Genomic DNA, 19,407 nt, shown 5'->3' with positions numbered 1-19,407 from the left:
TATCCCTCCAAACCTGTCCTATCCATGTACCTGTCTAACTGTCTCTTAAACGATGGGATAGTCCCAGCCTCAACTACCTCCTCTGGCAGCTTGTTCCATACACTCACCACCCTTTTTTTGAAAAAGTTACCCCTCGGATTCCTATTAAATATTTTCCCCTTCACCTTGAACCTATGTCCTCTGGTTCTCGATTCCCCTACTTTGGGCAAGAGACTCTGTGCATCTACCCGATCTATTCCTCTTATGATTTTGACACCTCTATAAGACCCCCTCCCTCATCCTCCTGTGCTCCATGAAATAGAGACTCGGACTACTCAACCTTTCCCTATAGCTCACACCCTCTAGTCCAGGCAACATCCTCGTAAATCTTTTCTGAACCCTTTCAAGCGTGACAATATCTTTCCTATAACCGTGCTCAGAACTGAACACAATATTCTAAATGCGGTCTCACCAACGTCTTATACAACTGCAATATGACCTCCCAATGCTCTGACTGATGAAGGCCAAAATGCCAAAAGCCTTTTTGACCACTTTATCTACCTGTGACTCGACTTTCAAGGAACCATGCACCTGTACTCGTAGATCCCCCTGCTCCACACCACCTCCCAGAGGCCTACAATTTACTGTGTAGGTCCTGCCCTTGTTCAACATCCCAAAATGCAACACCTCACATTTTTCCTCTACCCACGTGGCCAATCAATCCTGATCCTGCCGCAGTCTTCCACAACCATCTTCACTATCAGCAAAACAACTCGCTTTTGTATCATCAGCAAACTTGCTAATCTTGCCCTTTATGTTCTCATCCAAATCATTGATGTAGATGACAAACACTAACAGGCCCAGCACCAAACCCTGAGGCACACAACTAGTCACAGGCCTCCAGTCCGAGAAGCAGCCTTCCACCATCACCCTCTGCTTCCTTCCTTGCTTCCTTCCTTGGAGCCAATTTGCTATCCATTCAGCTATCTCTCCTTGGATCCCATGCGATATAACCTTCCAGAGCAGCCTACCATGCGGAACCTTGTCGAATGCCTTACTGTATCTTCGGTGTCTTTTTGGTATAAACCAGCATCTGCATATCCTTTCTACACAAAGTTATTTCAGTTCTTGGTTGTGGTGTAATGTTACTTCCCTAAGTTGGGACAACCAAAGGTATTGTGTAACCTTTTTAAATGAAATAAATTCCATTGCATTAGCACACATGACTGTGTATTGCTCAATTTAAAAACCATTTTTTTCAGTTCCTTTAAAAACATTTTAACATTACTTTTTTGATTGGGAACATTTCTGCTCCATGCATAATTTTGTTGGGGGATAACTAACACATATACTTCTATTTGGCAAGTGACACGATGAGTGTGTTTTTATTTCATCTTTGTTTTTGACAACACCATTCCTTTGCTGATACTGGGAGCAAGATCCCTCTTCTTAATACAATCATTTGGTGAATTTATTTTGCAGGAAAAATGTTCCCAATGTTGGACGAGTCCAGAACCAGGGGCCACAGTCTTAGAATAAAGGGGAGGTCATTTAAGACTGAGGCGAGAAAAAACGTTTTCACCCAGAGAGTTGTGAGTTTATGGAATTCCCTGCCACAGAGGGCAGTGGAGGCCAAGTTACTGGATGGTTTTAAGAGAGAGTTAGATAGGGCTAGTGGAGTCAAGGGATATGGGGAGAAGGCAGGCATGGGTTATTGATAGGGGACAATCAGCCATGATCACAATGAATGGCGGTGCTGACTCGAAGGGCCGAATGGCCTCCTCCTGCACCTATTTTCTATGTTTCTAAGCCATGTGAAATCAAACTAAAGCTGTTGCAGACCTCCTTTGCTTGAATTTTTCCACTACTTCACTCCAAGGGTTTGTTTTAGTTTAATATATTGCTGTCATAAGGACTGAGGTACAGTGAAAAGCCTTTGATTTGTGGGCTATCCAGTCAGCGAAAAAGCTACACATGAATATAATCAAGCCGTCGATGGTGTTCGGATAAAGGGTATGCCATTTAGTGCAAGGTAAACTGCGATGAATGATGGCTCAATGAGGTAACTGTTGGCTAGCACAGTGGCGCAGTGGTAGAGTTGTTGCCTCATCGCGACAGAGACCCGGGTTCGATCCTGATTATGGGTGATGTCTGTACGGTGTTCTCCTGTTTCCTCCCACACTCCAAAGACGTGCAGGTTTGTAGGTTAAATAGCTTTGGTAACATTGTAAAATTGTCCCTCGTGTATAGGATAGTGCGGGTGTACGGGGTGACCGCTGGTCGCTGTGGTCTTGGTGGGCAGAAGGGCCTGTTTCTGAGCAGTATCTGTAAAATCAGGACCGCACTCGAAATGATGAGTGGGATCTGATCCAACCCTGATTCTTCACTGAGGCTGCATTAACTTGAGCACAAATGTAACCCTGTGAAAAGTGAAGCTGCATGTCACTTGGATTGGAGTTTCAAAGAAAAAATATCTTAAAAGTATTAATTCAATTTTCCGCACCATTCCCAGGGGAACGAATTAATTGCATGATCCAAGTAGTTAATGGCATTAGCTTCTGAAATGTATGTTTAATTTTATTCTCATAAGATTCTAGTTAGACCACAGTTGTGTTTTGGTGGTGCCTACACAATTCTCAATGTAACAGCAAGAGAATAAATACATTTTCTGGGGAATGGTTGTTCTGAATAACTTCAGCATCTCTCACTCCGTTTACCCCTGGCCTTTTGTTGAGCTCAAGTATTTTTATTGTGTATCCTTTTGCAATGTCTCTGATTCCTTCATTTTTTTCCCACTGCAGTCTCAAAAGTGTTAGTTTGGTTTAGTCTATTGTCACGTGTACCGAGGTGCAGTGAAAAGCTTTTGTTGCATGTTATCCAATCAGCGGAAAGACAATACGTTATTACGATTGAGCCATTTACATAGATACATGATAAGGGAATAACGTTTAGTGCAAGATAAAGCCAGCAAAGTCCAATCAAGAATAGTGTGGAGGTTACCAAAGAGGTAAATAGTAGTTCAACACTGCTCTCTGGTTGTGGTAGGATGATTCAGTTACCTGATAACAGCTGGGAAGAAACTGCCACTGAATCTGGAGGTGTGTGCTTTCACACTTCTATACCTTCGCCTGATGGGAGAGGGGAGCAGAGGGAGTGGCCAGGGTGTGACTCGTCTTTGATTATGCTGTTGGCTTTGCCGAGGTGGCGTGAGCTACTCGGTCTGTGTAGCAACCTCAATTTTCTCTCCACTGTTGTAGCCGGTTTGATAATTTAATTGATAATGTGATTCACTACTGTGATCCACTGCCAATGACTAATACTAATTTATTAATGCTAAACTATTCCCCCGGGCTAGTGTTTGTCTAACTTTTGTTAAATGAATCAGGCTAGCTAAACATGACCCCTGTCTAATCTGTGGTGACAACTTTACCATTGAGTTTCCTGATGCCTTGTTATTACATGATTAAGGGAGGTTCCTATTATTTCTCTCACCTCTTGGATCATTCATTCCCTAAACGTATTCTCATTTCCCTATTCTAAATAAAGAAATGATACTATCTATCCATTGAACATAGTACCTTGTGCAACGGACTGGTTCCACCAAGATTCAGGACAATCTTCAGGACAGGTTGAACAAGTTGGGTCTTTATTCTTTGGAGCGCGGAAGGTTAAGGGGGGACTTGATGGAGGTCTTTAAAATGATGAGAGGGATAGACAGAGTTGATGTGGATAAGCTTTTCCCATTGAGAGTAGGGAAGATTCAAACAAGAGGACATGACTTGAGAATTAAGGGACAGAAGTTTAGGGGTAACATTAGGGGGAACTTCTTTACTCAGAGAGTGGTAGCTGTGTGGAATGAGCTTCCAGTGGAAGTGGTGGAGGCAGGTTTAATTTTATCATTTAAAAATAAATTGGATAGGTATATGGACGGGAAAGGAATGGAGGGTTATGGTCTGAGTGCAGGGGGGGAAAGTGTTCGGCATGGACTTGAAGGGCCGAGATGGCCTGTTTCCGTGCTGTAATTGTTATATGGTTATATGGACAGAACACCACCGGAAATCATTCTTCCCTGTGGCTATCAAACTGTTCAACTCCTCCCCCTTCTGTTGTGCGGTAGACTGAGACTAACACCCCTCCCCACCCCCTCTCCAATCTCTGTACACCTCCAAACCTTTCCACTTGCCACTTTTATATATTTTGTGTTTTTATGACTTTTGGCAGATCAATTTCCTTCCTGGAATAAATCAAGTTCTATCGTTTCGTAACAGTACGGGACCAGGCCCTTTGGCCCACAATGCTTGTGTGAATGTGAAGCCTAGTTTAGAGATACAGCATGGAAACAGGCCTTTCAGCCCACTGAGTCCATGCCAACCATCGTTCACTCGTTCAACCTTATCCCACTTTCCCACTCTCCACACAAGAGGTGTAATTTACAGAGGCCAATTAACCTAGAACTTGAATAATATCCCTCCATTGCTGCCCATCTAATGGGTCTGAAACGGGTCTCGACCCGAAACGCCATCTATTCCTTTTCTCGAGAGATCTTGCTTGACTTGTTAGAAACATAGAAAATAGGTGTAGGAGTAGGCCATTCGGCCCTTCGAGCCTGCACCGCCATTCGATATGATCATGGCTGATCATCCAACTCAGTATCCCATCCCTACCTTCTCTCCATACCCCCTGATCCCTTTGTATCCAACTCAGTATCCCATCCCAGCCACAATGAACTGGCCTCAACTACCTTCTGTGGCAGAGAATTCCACAGATTCACAACTGTTGAGTTACTTCAGCACATCGTGCCCATCTTCATTGCTTACCTAAAAGCCTCTTCAATGCCACTATTTTATCTGCTTCGTCGGAAAGAAAAGGCCTCTCGTATTTCCTTTAAACTTTGCCCCTTTCCCCCTTAAACCTCTGCCCACTAATCTTTAACATTTCCACCGTGGGAAGAAGATTTCAACTGAATCCCCTATCTCTGTGTGTCATCATTTTATAAACTTCCATCAACTTTCCAGTGCGACTATTTTCTTGCGTAAGAAGGAACTGCAGATGCTGGTTTACACTGAAGATAGACACAAAAATGCAACTCAGTGGGTCAGGCAGCATCTCTGGAGAAAAGGAATAGGCGATCTTTCTATCCGACTGTCTGAAGAATGCTGCCTGACCTGCTGAGTTACACCAGCATTTTGCGACTATTTTCTTTTCCAATTAATTCTATTCTACTGCAGGGTAATAAATTAAAGTGTAGATGCATGTAGAGTCAATAAGCCAGTATATTTTCACCCTTAACAGTCGATTTCCCCACGCCCTCCATATGGAATAATGACTTCTAAAAGATAGACACAAAAAGCTGGAGTAACTCAGCGGGACGGGCAGCATCTCTGGAGAGAAGGAATGGGTGACGTTTCAGATCGAGTTCCTTCTTCAGACTTATTAAGATGGTGTCAGGCAACAACCTATAAGTGCATTGACTGGTCTGCACTATATTGCTCTGCTGAGCTGTCAATACAATTCCAGCAAAGATAACTTGTTAAGACTTTGAAATTTGACAAGATTTTTTCTAATAGATGGTTTTATTGGTGATCAAAATCTGCAGGTGAGAGTTTTAACCATCCATTTCTGCTGGACAGCACTTATTTCTGTGTGACAATGGTTGCTCCTTGATGAATGAGGGGTTTATTCGTGCAATTCCAGAGTACACTGCATGATTATTGCAAATGGTTATTCCGGAATCAAACTAAAGACGTTTCGCAATAAAATCTGACTCGGAAATACTTGCAAGACTAAACTTGTACATGTAATGATTTCTAATTTGAATAGTCAAAGTTTGGTGCACTTGCTCGCAGCAGTGTCTGCAGTATTGGAATTGATTGGGGAAAAATACAGCATGGAATCAGGCCCTCTGACTCACCGAGTCCACGCCGACCATCGATCGCCTGCTCATAGTAGTTCTGCTATCCCACCTTCGCACCCACTCCCAACGCACTAGGAACAATCTAGAGGCCATTTAAAGTTTGCACGTCTTTGGGATGTAGGAGGAAACCGGAGCACCTGGAGAAAACCCACGCGGTCACAGGGAGAATATGCAAACTGCACACAGACTGCACCTGAGATCTGGATCAAACCTGGGTCGCTGGCACTGTGATGGAGCAGCTTTATTAGCCACACATTTGTGCTGCCCTTTGCTTGACTTTTTATCCATTTTCATTCTGATATTTGTTTACCTGCAGTTTCTCTTTGGGCGTGCACCCATAATGATAAGGATGTTTATACTGTAAATGGAAAAAAAACCTGCAGATGCTAGCAATCTGAGATTTAAAAAAATATATATGTATATACTGAATACATGTCAGGCAGCATCTGTGAGAAGAGAAATATTTCGGGTCCGAGATCTTCTACAGGTCCAAACCCTCCATTCTAACTTTGTTGCACACTGGAAGTATCACAGTGATTTGCTCTTCAGCTTCAGAATTGCCTTTACATATAGCTAACATCACTGAAGTTTTGGTAGTAATTTAAGTTGTAGATTGTGATCTTGATCGTTAAGTGGAGTGTCACGCCTCGGTATTAGCCATCCAAGTTTGCAAAACCTGTTTTCTTATGGCATGTGTTCAGATTCAATGACCAGCTTACAAGAACAGTGTCTGCTTTTCGAGCTTCCATGTTTGGGTATATGGAAATGACAGTATTATGCATGAGAGACAGAGTGTTGGAGGAACTCAGCAGGTCCCACAGCATCTCTGGAGAGCGTGGGTAGGTGATGTTGCAGGTTGGGACCCTATCCAATTTTGGGTATATCGAAATGAGAGTAGTACGCGTTAGACACAAAGTGCTGGAGTAACTCGGCAGATCAGGCAGCATCTCTGGAAAACACGGACAGGTGACCTTTTGGGTTGGAACCCTTCCTCGGTCTGAAGAAGGGTCCTGACCCGAAATGTCACCTACCCACGTACTACAGAGGTGCTGCCTGACCTGCTGAGCTACTCCAGCACTTTGTCTTTTTTTTTGTATCCCAGCATCTGCAGTTCCTTTTTTTCTCAACTGTGCATTGGGTTCTGTGAATATTCTTTCCCTCCTTTCAAGATGGGATGTGTCTGTAGCAGGTGGAATATTGTGAGGAGTTTTAAATATGTGGCACTTGTAGTATTGTCCCAGAGATTCAGTGCTACTTTATTGACATGCGTGTACAGTGAAATGCTTTGTTTGGCAAACAGCCCGTTTAAATCATACAGCAGGCCTCACCTAGGCAGTGCACAAGTCGCCATGCTTCTGGCACCAACGAAGTTACGGAAAGTTTGTCAAACAGTTTTATCTTCAGCTCGCAGCATTCGGCCCCCCCCAGACGTTGTTGCTCCCCCCCCCCCCCCCCCCACCCCACCCCCCTTCAATCACAGCGGCCCCCCATCAGGTCCTCTCTTCGTTCTCTCATTCTTCGTTCTTTCGAGATGGAGCGTCTTTCGTGAGTATTATGGTCTAAAAGAATGGAGCAACTGTTCTCCTCGTGACATTGGATGTCATTCAGCCCATCGGGTCTGTGCTGTTCTCAACCATTCATTTAATCTAATTCCCCAAATTCCTTCGTAACCTGTTCTCTTTCAAGCCCCCATCATCTGACTGCCCTCGTATGTTAGATTCAATTTTCAGTAACCAGTACATTAACCAGGATTAGAGGAAATGGGAGAACGGCTGTCGTCAGTGTGGGTCTCCTTTATTTTACGAAAGTACACCGCGCATACTCACATATTCACGAGACTGATAAGATATTGAATATTTCACATGGCGCAAATCATACCATTCTAGTACTCAGTTCTTAAAGTTACAGTTACCATTATATACACTATTATATACACTACACTGCTCTCCCCTTAGAAAGAAAAAAAAACTTGTTAATTAGACAAACAAGAATAGTTTTTATAAATTTAATCTGACGACTGGTTTACGTCAGATTAGAGTGTCAGGTTGTGGTTCTAGAGGAGACTCAAGTTCAGGACCTTTGTCTCGGTTTTCCTTGGAGATTCTGATCTTGCATTTGAACTTGGAATAATAACAAAGTCTGACAGATCTGCTTCTTCGTCTATGCTTTGCTCTTGTCACGGTTCATCCCTTGCTGGCATCATGTGGTTTATGTGCACACTACTAACACGTCCAATTTCTACCAAGTATCACCTGGTACCACACACATCAACTACTGTTCCCACCTCCTGGTTGTTTGCTTTGTAAGGGGGGGGGGGGGGGGGGGAGGGGGGGGGGGGCAGAGAACACAAACCTGATCATGTGTCTTGAACCTACGCTCTTTTTGACTTCCACCGTAATGACGTTTCTGAACAGATTGTTTGCTTTCATCCTTGGGCGATAAGTTAGGTAGAACCAAACTCAGTCTAGTTCTGAGCCTTCTTTTCATGAGAAGTTCAGCTGGCATAAACCTGTGGGGTAGATTGTGGTGAGGTACAATATTTCAGTAAGAATCTCGCTAGCCGCTGTGACATACTGAATTTTGAATTCCCTTCAAGAGCTTGTTTCTTGAGAGCTCCTTTGACTATCCTGAGTGGTTTGATGCCATCCAGCTTCATGAACGTTTGGAACAGTGCAGCACGAAATTGGGGGCCGTTGTCAGAGACCAGCTCTTCAGGTAATCCATGACACACCAAGATAGACCGCAATGTGTGTATTGTTCTTTCTGTTGTTGTGTTTGTACCCATAGGTACCACCTCATTCCACTTTGAGTGGCTATCTACCAAAACAAGAAAAGTATTGTTCCCATGTTCACAAAAATCCACATGAACCGGTCTAGTAGGCCAAGACCATGTTTGCAAAGGGGTTTCGGCAGGCCTACTTCTACAACTCTGACAGGTGCTACATTTGCTTGCCATTGCTTCTATGTCATTGTCCAACCCTGGCCAATACATGCAACCTCTGGCTGTAGACTTCATTCCAACAATACCTGTGTGTCCACTGTGGATGAACTGTCATATGAACAAGGATGTATTAAATTGGGGCACAGAGTAATAGTACCCAATTGCTTAAGACAAAGATTACAATTGGGTACTATTACTCAGTGACCCAATTTAATACATCCTTGTTCATAAGACAGTTCGTGTCATCTATTGTGATAAGGTTTTAGTGCATGGTTTTGTTTCTGACATTCCACACAAAGTTGCCTTGTACACTGATAGTACAGAAACAGGCCATTCAGCCCAACTCTTCCATGCTGACCAAAATGCCCCATCTAAGCTAGTTCCATTTGTCTGTGTTTGCCCCATATCACATTAGTCCCTTCCTGTCCATGTACCTATCCAAATGTCTTTTAAATATTATTGTACCTGCCGCCACCACTTCCTCTGGCAGCTTGTTCCATATTCCCACCAGCCTCTGTGGAGGCCGATTCACTGGATGCATTCAAAAGAGAGTTGGATAGAGCTCTTAGGGCTAGCGGAATCCAGGGATCTGGGGAGAAGGGAGGAACGGGGTATTGATTGTGGATGATCAGCCATGATCACATTGAATGGCGGTGCTGGCTCGAAGGGCCTACTCCTGCACCTATTTTCTATATTTCTAAGTGCAGCCTAACCATCTTTAGTTTAGAGATACAGCGCGGAAACGGGCTCTTCAGCCCAACGAGTCCACACCGACCAGTGAAGGGCATGCACTAGCACAATCGTACACACCAGGGACAAATTACAATCTTTACCAGAGCCAATTAACCTACAAACCTTGCGTCATTGGAGTGTGAGAGGAAACCGGAGCCCGGAGCCCGGAGCAAGGGAATTGAGGACCAGAGGTCATAGGTTCAAGGTGAAGGAGAAAAGTATTAATAGGAATCTGAGGTGTAACTTTTTCACACAAAGGGTGGTGGGTGTATGGAACGAGCTGCCAGAGCAGGTAGTTGAGCAGGGACTATCCCTAAATTTAAGAAACATGGTTGGACATGTTTGAAGGAATATGGACCAAACGCAGGCAGGTGAGACTAGTGTAGCTGGGACATACAGTGATTCCACACTGTATCACTCTATGACTATGACCCGGGGAAAACCCACAAGGTCATGGGGAGAACCTACGAGCTTCTTTTAGGCAACATCCGTGGTCGGATTGAACCGGGGTTTCTGGTGTGGTATTGCACCAACTCTACCGCTGCGCCACCCTGCCGCGCATCTGACGTCTTGGATCTCGGGTTGATAGTGTAATGTCAGCACTTGTACAGGCTGGTGATGTCTCTTGTGTAGACTTCTGGTTCTCCTTGCTTGTGATGATATCGGGCATCAGTTATGAAGAATCCATGGTATGCAGCCTGACAAGTTGGCTGAAAAGCCAATCGCGTGAAATAACCTTCACGGATATCAAACACACGTGCCGCCGCGAAGGAAGCCGGACACGGTGTATCGTCCGCGGTCACGTGTGGCGGCTGGCCTGGATCGCCTTCGCGAAGAAGGATCGGGCGGGCTGCGGCCTGCGGGGAGCGGGGGGAAGCTCGGAAACCGCCGAGCTCGGCCCCCGAAGACTGGAGAGCTGAGGAGGAGGGAGTCGCTGGTGCTGACGGACATGAAGACTGGACTGGGGTAGGAGAGGGACTGGGTTATTGCCTCCAACGCCTTCAAGGTCAGCTGCAGGAGGCGCCCCCGAGACATAGAGGTGGTCGGGCGAGGAGAGGGACGTTTGTTGGCGGGCCGAGTTGGTCGTGGGCAACGGAGGAGGCCCTGCAGAAGCCTGGGACTCGCCTGGAACGGGGGCACTCCAGTACATTCAGCATGTGGACCAAACCTTGGCCTTTTTCTTTTTGTAAACTGCACCAAAATATAGGCACTTGCGCATATGTGAACAATGCAGAAAGAATTCCTCTGTGCAGTGCATGGGTGACAACCAAGAACCATTGAACCACCAGAGCACTATTTATTTTCCCAATTAAAATAAAAACAATATCAAGATGTAAAGGTAGTTTGGAATATCGAAAAAAATATTACTACAAATAAAGAAAATAAAAAATGCCCCCCCCAAAAAAAGCTTGGGTGGCAACTTCAGAGTGAAATAGTCATCAAAAGAACCATCAATAGAGCAGGGAGGGATGCTGGTTTACACAAAAATAGACGCAAAATGCTGGAGGAACTCAGCGGGTCAGGCAGTATCTCTGGAGAAAAGGGATAGGTGACGTTTGGAGTCGAGACCCTTCTTCAAACTCAATATTTTGGGTTGGCATCTCATTCTCGGAACTGTTTTTGAACCATTTTTTCCTCCCCAGATCTGCCTGCCCTGAATGTTGCTGTTTTAATTTCACATGTTCAGCATCTGCATTTTTTGATTCAATGATGCGTTATATCACTGGAATTCAAAAGCAGAGATGTAATGCTGAGGCGCTACAAGGCGCTGGTCAGGCCACATATGGAGTACTGTGAGCAACTTTGGGCCCCATATCTGAGGAGGGATGTGCAGGCTCTGGAGAGGGTCCAGAGGAGCTTTACAAGAATGATTTCAGGAATGAGTGGGTTAGCATATGATGAGCGTTTGACAGCACTGGGCCTCTGGAGTTTCGAAGGTTGAGGGGGGACCCCATTGAAACTTACAGAATAATGAAAGGCATAGATAGAGTGGATGTGGAAAGGATGTTTCCACTGGTGGGAGAGTTCAAGGCCAGAGATCATAGCTTCAAAATTAAAGGGTGCTCTTTTAGAAAAGGAGATGAGGTGGAACTTCTTTAGTCAGAGGGTAGTTAATCCATGGAACTCATTTCCACAGGGAGCTGTGGAGGCCAAGTCAGTAGATATTTTTAAGGCAGATATAGCAAATTCTTGATTGGAATGGGTGTCAAGGGTTATGGGGAGAAGGCAGGAAAATGGGATTAGGAGTCAGAGATCAGCCAGGCTTGAATGGCAGAGTAGACTCGATGGGCTGGATGGCCTAATTCTACTACTATAACTTGTGAACCTGTTATTGCAGGGGGTTTTTTGTGGTAAGGTCCACAAGGCTACATTTTTGAAATATTTCAAGGAATTGCAATTCTCATTAATATGATTTTCAAGACTAATCATGGGTAAGGCAGCAGCTCTGGGGAAGGTTCCAATCTGAAATGCCTGACCTGCTGAGCCAACTCCAGCTTTTTGTGTCTATCTTCCATGTAAACCAGCAGCTGCAGTTCCTTCCTCTACGTACTCGGTTACTGCATAAAGGGCCTGTCCCACGAGCATGCAAATGCATGCGGCAAGCGCGACCTAACATGGTCGCTTGAGCCGTACGGCCTCGTGGGGCCGGTCCCACTTCGATCGCCGGAGTCGCATGGAGCTGGTCCCGACATCGCGCGGGGCTCTGAAAAACTGACACTGTCCAAAAATTCCGCGCGGCAACGGCCTGCCGGACCGCAGCCGCCTCGACGCCGTATGCCTCGACGGGCATACCCAGCGTCTTGATGCCGTACGTCACGCGCGAACTTCCCACGGACTTCGCTCGAACATCACGCCACTCACTCGACCTCCGCGCAGCCCCCGCTTCCGGTTTGGTCACGCTCGCCGCGTGCAGTCGCATGCTGGTGGGACCGGAACCTGTATGGGAATCACTCGACCCTCGCGCGGCCCCCGCTTCCGGTTTGGTCGCGCTCGCCGCATGCAGTCGCATGCTCGTGGGACAGGCCCTTTATCTTTTATTAGTGTATTTGAAGGAGCATGAAGCCTTCAATACTGCCACTGACCACCCTCAGGAAGCAAAGTCATTCTCAACATTCACAATCGGGATTACAAAGCTAGTTTATAATAATGTGCATTGTCACAGACAATTTGACCAAATGTTCACAAATGTGAATTGGAACACATGTAGTCACAAAAATGTACCAGAGATCAACTAACAGAGACCCCAAAGAATTTAAATGCATATTCACCGATCATTGATACAGAGCTAACGGCTGTGAACACAGGACCGTGTTAAAGAAAACTTAAAGACACAACACAAAAATCGTGTAAGACGAACAAGACTTGGTCCGCCCTGTTTTGACGAATGCAATCAAACCGGCATGCACAATCAAATAAGATCAAATAGAACAAGTTGTTCTATAACTTTAGGCTGTGCACGCCATACGCAAGAAGAAGAAGAAGAGCGCCAATTACAGTGATCACTGGGAGCAATGCTCAACGAACAAAGATTAATCTACCGAAGATAGACACAAAAAAGCTGGAGTAACTCAACGGAACAGGCAGCATCTCTGGAGTGAAGGGATGGGTGACGTTTCGGGCTGAGACCCTTCTTCAGCTTGAAATGCAAAGATTCACCTACTCCTTGTATACCGGAATTTCCTTTGATGTGATGTTTACTGTAGCAGGCACTGATGCATTTTTCCTTCTTCCACGAATGAACTTCGGAAGTCGGTAGGATGGGGACCCAAAGTCCCATTTATATCAACGGGTCGATGGTGGAAAAGGTCAAGAACTCCAAATTCCTGGACGTGCATATTTCCGAAGATCTCTCCTGGTCCCAGAACACTGATGCAATCATAAAGAAAGCACATCAGCGCCTCTACTTCCTGAGAAGATTACGGAGAGTCAGTATGTCAAGGAGGACTCTCTCGAACTTCTACAGGTGCACAGTAGAGAGCAAGCTGACCGGTTGCATCGTGGCTTGGTTCGGCAACCTGAGTGTCTAGGAGTGGAAAAGACTGCAAAAAGTTTTAAACACTGCCCAGTCCATCATCGGCTCTGACTTCCCGACCATTGAGGAGACCTATCGCATTCGCTGCCTCAAAAAGGCTGGCAGCATCATCAAGGACCCACACCATCCTGGCTACACACACTGCTGCCATCAGGTAGAAGGTACGGGAGCCTGAAATCTGCAACATCCAGGTTCAGGAACAGCTACTTCCCCACAGCCATCAGACTATTAAACGCAACTTCAAACAAATTCTGAACTATAACAGCCTATTGCACTTTCTCTGTTTATTTATGTGTGTGTGTGTGTATATATATATTCTATGGTATATGGACAAACTGATCGGATCTGTACAATATTCTGTAGTGCCGCAGCAAGCAAGAGTTTCATTGTCCTATCTGGAACACACGACAATAAACTCTCTTGACTATTGACTTTTGATATCAATTATAAATCATGCACCCCTGAAAGACACAGAGTAAACACAGTCCAATTCCACCGCATTGCAGGCAGACAAATGTCCTGTTACCCTTTCGACGTTTAAAAAAATTATTTTACGATCACCATCTGTCCTTTGGCAACAGAGAATTTGACTAAAGTAGATTCAGTAATGTCACTGATCAAACTCATTAGATCATTCCAGTGTTATTTCTCCCCCCCCCCCCCCCCCCCCCCCCCCCCCCCCCCCCTCCCAACATCAAGTATCTTTTCCTGCAGCATCAGTTACACTTGCTCAGTTTCAACCTTCTTTAAACCACGGAATTATTATGATACGTGAAGAGGATTTTAAGTATTTTTAGGCACTCTACCTGCTCCTATTTCTTGCTGTCTTCTTGAAGCTTTGCAATTTATTTTTGACAACAGGAATTTAGAAAGCAAAGTGAGGATAGGAAGGGATTATTGTAATGGACAATTGTGTGTGGGCGTAATGGCAGTGAGGCTATTCGTGTTTGCTGTCATTACAGTATGCCAATTAATTGTAAGTTTTATATGTGCAGAAAATTCTCAAGGGTATCAAGAGCGATGCCGTGCAGCACCACATATTATGTCATTGTGTCATGTCATTTCTCCACCTCCATCGAGAAAAAGTCGACAATTTTTGCCACTCATTAACATATTTAGAGAAATGCCTAACAGTAAGGTATCCAGGAAATGTTGTGCATTGGTGCCTGCTTGTTATTTAACCGATGTATTACCCTTGTGTAGGAAGGAACAGCAGATGCTGGTTTACAGTAAAGGTGCACAAACAATGTTGGAGTAACTCGGGGGGTGTCAGTGAGCATCTCTGGAGAAAAGGAATAGGTGACGATTCTGGTCGAGACCCCTCTTAAGACTGAAAGTGAAGTGGAGGGGTGGGGTGTGGGGGGGTGGAGGTGGAGAGAATAAACTGGAGATGGGGAAAGGCCAGAACAAATCAGGAAAGCAACAGATGATGGAAATGATTAGTGTTGGGATCATTGACTGTTTCTGTGAGTGGGGATTTACACATTGAGGATCTTGGAGCGACCCATGGCTTTCCAATTGATATTTTAATCATTTTACACTTAAGGTTTTCATCCCATTAAAACAATGCAGATCTGAGATTAATATTCCATGCTAATCAACTCATTAACACAATTACTTAATCCCACCTTGAACTCTGCTTAATGCTGTACAGACAGTTTGGGTTGCTTTATATTAGAGTCATAGTCATAGAGTCATACAGCGTGGAAACAGGCCCTTCGGCCCAACCTGCCCACGCTAACTAACATGCCCCATCTACTAGTCCCATCTACCTGTGGTTCGCTCATATACTATAAACATGTCCTCTAAACGATGCAATATAGTACCTAAAAGATTTTTGTTTGTGTAATCGCACAAGCCACTTTCGTGTCACACAGAGTTGATGTGAATCTGCATATTGGTTGAATAACAGCTAATTTAGTTGTTAATTATGGAGATGCAGGATGGAAACAGGCCCTTCAGCCCACCAAGTCCATGCCGACCTTCGATCACCCATTAATATGAGTTCCATGTTATCCCACTTTTGCACCCATTCCCTATGTATCAGGGGCAAGTTACAGAGGGCCAATTAACCAACAAACCCAAAACGTACATTTTTGGGATGTGGGGGGAAACCAGAGCACCCAGAGGAAACCCACGCACTCCCAGTGAGAACATGCTAACTCTACCTACTATAGATGTTACCCAATGTCAGAATTGAACCTGTGTCTCTGGCGCTGTGAGGCAGCAGCTCTATCAGCTGTGCCACTGTGCTGCCCTCAATCTCGAAATGTATTGATAAAACTGAAATAGTACACTAAATGGCCTATTTGTGCTTCTATTTTCCTGTGTTCCTATGTTCTTGATATCCTTGTCGATGCCCTATGAGGGCCGACTAATATGGTTGGAAATTCATTTGAAGTTTTTGTTAAGTTATCTTTTATCTTTAAATTAAGTTATCTTTTAAAATATACCTCTGTTTCATATACAGGCACCATTTAGTTACTCATTTGGTCATTTAGTTATACTCGCTGTAGAACAGAAGGGAAAATTACGAAAATCACAGTAGAATATCCAGCTAAAATCTGGTTAATATTGTTGATAATAATTGATGAATTTCATTTTTCAAAATAATGACTTCCAGTTCCAAAGTTATAGGAGCCGAATTAGGCCATTTGGCCCAACAAGTCTACTCTGCCATTCAATCATAGCTGATCTATCTTTCCCTCTCAACCCCGTTCTCCTGCTTTCTCCCCATAACCCCGGACGCCCGTAGTAATCAAGTTGTCATTCTCCGCCTTAAGAATATCCATTGACCTGGCCTCCACAGCCTTCTGTGGTAATTAATTGCTTTGTGACACAGATGTTGGTATTTATTGTTGAAATAGATGCTAATTTTGCCCAGGTTTTTTCCAGAACAAGGGGTCACAGTTTAAGGATAAGGGGGAAATCTTTTAGGACCGAGATGAGGAAAACCTTTTTCACACAGAGAGTGGTGAATCTGTGGAATTCTCTGCCGCAGAAGGTAGTTGAGGCCAGTTCATTGGCTATATTTAAGAGGGAGTTAGATGTGGCCCTTGAGGCTAAAGGGATCAGGGGGTATGGAGAGAAGGCAGGAACAGGATACTTAGTTGGATGATCAGCCATGATCATATTGAATGATGGTGCAGGCTCGAAGGGCCGAATGGCCTACTCCTGCACCTATTTTCTATGTTTCTATGTTTCTATCTGGTACCGAGGAAAGTGAATCAATGCTTGCGCTCACTTCTGACAGTGGCCGAGAAGGTTATTTAATTTTCAACAGGTTGGCTTGCCTTTGACCTGCAGTGCAGGATCACTTTGTGTGTATAACACAAGAGTGTTTAACTGTCCCATGTTCCAACAAGGGAACAATGAAATTCATGCTGCAGCTTAACAACCTCATCAGTTTAGTTTATTGCTACGTGTACCGAGGTACAGTGAAAAGCTTTTGTTGCGCGCTAACCAGTCAGTGGAAAGACAATGCATGATTACAATCGACCTTCATAAATGCATTCACAGCTAATGTACAATAATCAGTAATGCAATGGATGCAAAATCCAAAGTCTGTTGTGAGACCAAAGACATTGCATTAAAAAAAAAACAAGATTTTTTAGATTTAACGATACAGCATGGAAACACGCCTTTCGGCCCATCGATTCCACGCTGACCTGCGATCCCCGTACACAAACGCTACCCCACACACTAGGGACAAATTACAATCTTTACCAAAGCCAATTGACCTACAAACCTGGACGTCTTTCGTATGTGGGAGGAAACCGGAGCACCTGGGGAAAACCAACGCGGTCACGGGGAGAACGTGCGAACAACGTCCATAGTCGGCATCGAACCCGGGTCTCTGGTGCTGTAAGTCAGCAGCTCTACCGCTGCGCCATCATGCTGCCCTATCATAGTTGCTGAGGTTAGTGTTCAGTGTAGCTTTTTAATGAAGCGCCCATTTTAATAAGCCATGGCAGTAGTTGTTTAAAATCTGTGGAAATAAATCCAGATACTACAGCTCCTCATTTCCCAAAGGAGTGGTCAACAAATCTTGTCTATCAATGTATTGTGAAAATGAAGTTACCATTTTAAATGTATCTTTGTTTCATATCCAGGCACCATCTGATTTTGATGCCATTGATCTAATCTGCATTGTGTCTTGTCCTCAGGACTGAGTAAGAGACAATGAGAAAGAGCAATGGATCCAGAAGAGCTAAACTTGATAAATGACTACAGATACCGAAGTTATTCTTCCACAATCGATAAAGCTTTGAAGAACTTTGAGTCATCCAGTGAATGGGCAGATCTTATCTCGTCACTGGGAAAGCTTAACAAGGTAAACGTCCACTTTATTAAACGTTAACCATGTAAATGCAATGACTGAAATTGGAGCTGGGAGTTTTAATCTCCCTCTATAGCAATATCAATGTCTGTGTGCAGCCCCTTCTGTGCAGTTAGATAAGGTAGTCTGAAGAATTGGGACATTTAGACTTCAAAGATACACAATAGACAATAGGTGCAGGAGTAGGCTATTCGGCCCTTCGAGCCAGCACCGCCATTCAATTCATCCCTAATCAGTTCCCCGTTCCTGCCTTCTCCCCATATCCCCTGACTCTGCTATCTTTAAGAGCCCTATCTAGCTCTCTCTTGAAAGTATCCAGAGAACCGGCCTCCACCGCGCTCTGAGGCAGAGAATTCCACAGACTCACAACTCCCTGCGAGAAAAAGTGTTTCCTCATCTCCGTTCTAAATGGCTTAACCCTTATTCTTAAACTGTGGTCCCTGGTTCTGGACTCCCCCAACATGTTTCCTGCCTCTAGCGTGTCCAAACCCTTAACAATCTTGCATGTTTCAATAAGATCGCCTCTCATCTTTCGAAACTCCAGAGTGTACAAGTCCAGCGGCTCCATTCTCTCAGCCTATGGCAGTCCCACCATCCCGGGAATTAATCTTGTAAACCTACGCTGCACTCCCTCAATAGTAAGAATGTCCTTCCTCAAATTAGGGACCAAAACTGCACACAATACTCCAGGTGTGGTCTCACTAGGGCCTTGTACAACTGCAGAAGGACCTCTTTGCTCCTGTACTCGACTCCTCTTGTTATAAAGGCCAACATGCCATTCGCTTTCTTCACTGCACTTGGAAGCAGGACCTTTGGCCCATTGAGTCCGCGCCGACTGGCAATCACCCCCATGCACTTGCACTCTCCTATGCACAAGGGACAATTTACACTTTTTACAGAACCCAATTAACCTACAAACCTGCACGTCTATGGAATGTGGGAGGAAACCGGAGCATCCAGAAGAAACCCACGTGGTCACAGGGAGAACGTACAAACTTCGTACACACAGCACCTGTAGTCAGGATCAAACCTGGGTCTCTGCCGCTGTGCCGCCCCGAATGATGAATTTCTGAGGCAACATTTATTCTGGGGCTATCCAGTCGAGGTCCTGGCTTCTGATTTTGGAGTGGGATTAAGCTGGTGAAGGTATCGTCCATTTCATTGACACCAGCTGTGACAGCACCTCTAGTGCACTAGTGATCGTCTCATGAGAAAGTAAAGCATAAAGAATAAAGATATTCCAAAAAATAGCAAAACAATAGTCACTTGTCATATGTATCGACAATGGAACGGTGAAATTCTTCCTTGCTGCAAATTAACAGACCTGCAAACGCAAACCCAAGAGTAATATGGCACCTTGGTTGGTATGGGCTAGCTGGGCCGAAGGGCCTGTTTATGTGTTGTATGACTCTGAGTGAGTTCCTTTACTAATATGTTTGCGGCTGATTTGATTGTGACCTCTGCCGTGT

General features: G+C 44.7%; 1 protein-coding gene across 2 annotated transcripts in view; it reads left to right on the top strand.

The window, feature by feature from the left end:
• dop1b (DOP1 leucine zipper like protein B) overlaps window positions 1–19,407 on the top strand; it is a 123,036-nt gene that overhangs the window by 3,076 nt on the left and 100,553 nt on the right. The window contains exon 2 of one of the 2 annotated variants that reach the window (XM_055645188.1): window positions 17,766–17,932. In XM_055645188.1, coding sequence (XP_055501163.1) covers window positions 17,795–17,932 — 138 coding nt within the window. In that variant the 5' untranslated portion in view covers window positions 17,766–17,794. Of the gene's footprint in view, window positions 1–16,908; window positions 17,933–19,407 lie in introns of those variants that run through there. The other variant, XM_055645191.1, reaches the window with a different exon arrangement.

This window comes from Leucoraja erinacea, chromosome 13, assembly GCF_028641065.1.
Source record: "Leucoraja erinacea ecotype New England chromosome 13, Leri_hhj_1, whole genome shotgun sequence".
NCBI classification, from domain to species: domain Eukaryota; kingdom Metazoa; phylum Chordata; class Chondrichthyes; order Rajiformes; family Rajidae; genus Leucoraja; species Leucoraja erinaceus.
Note: the sequence above shows the minus strand (reverse complement) of the source record. Positions and strands in the feature narration are given on the sequence as shown.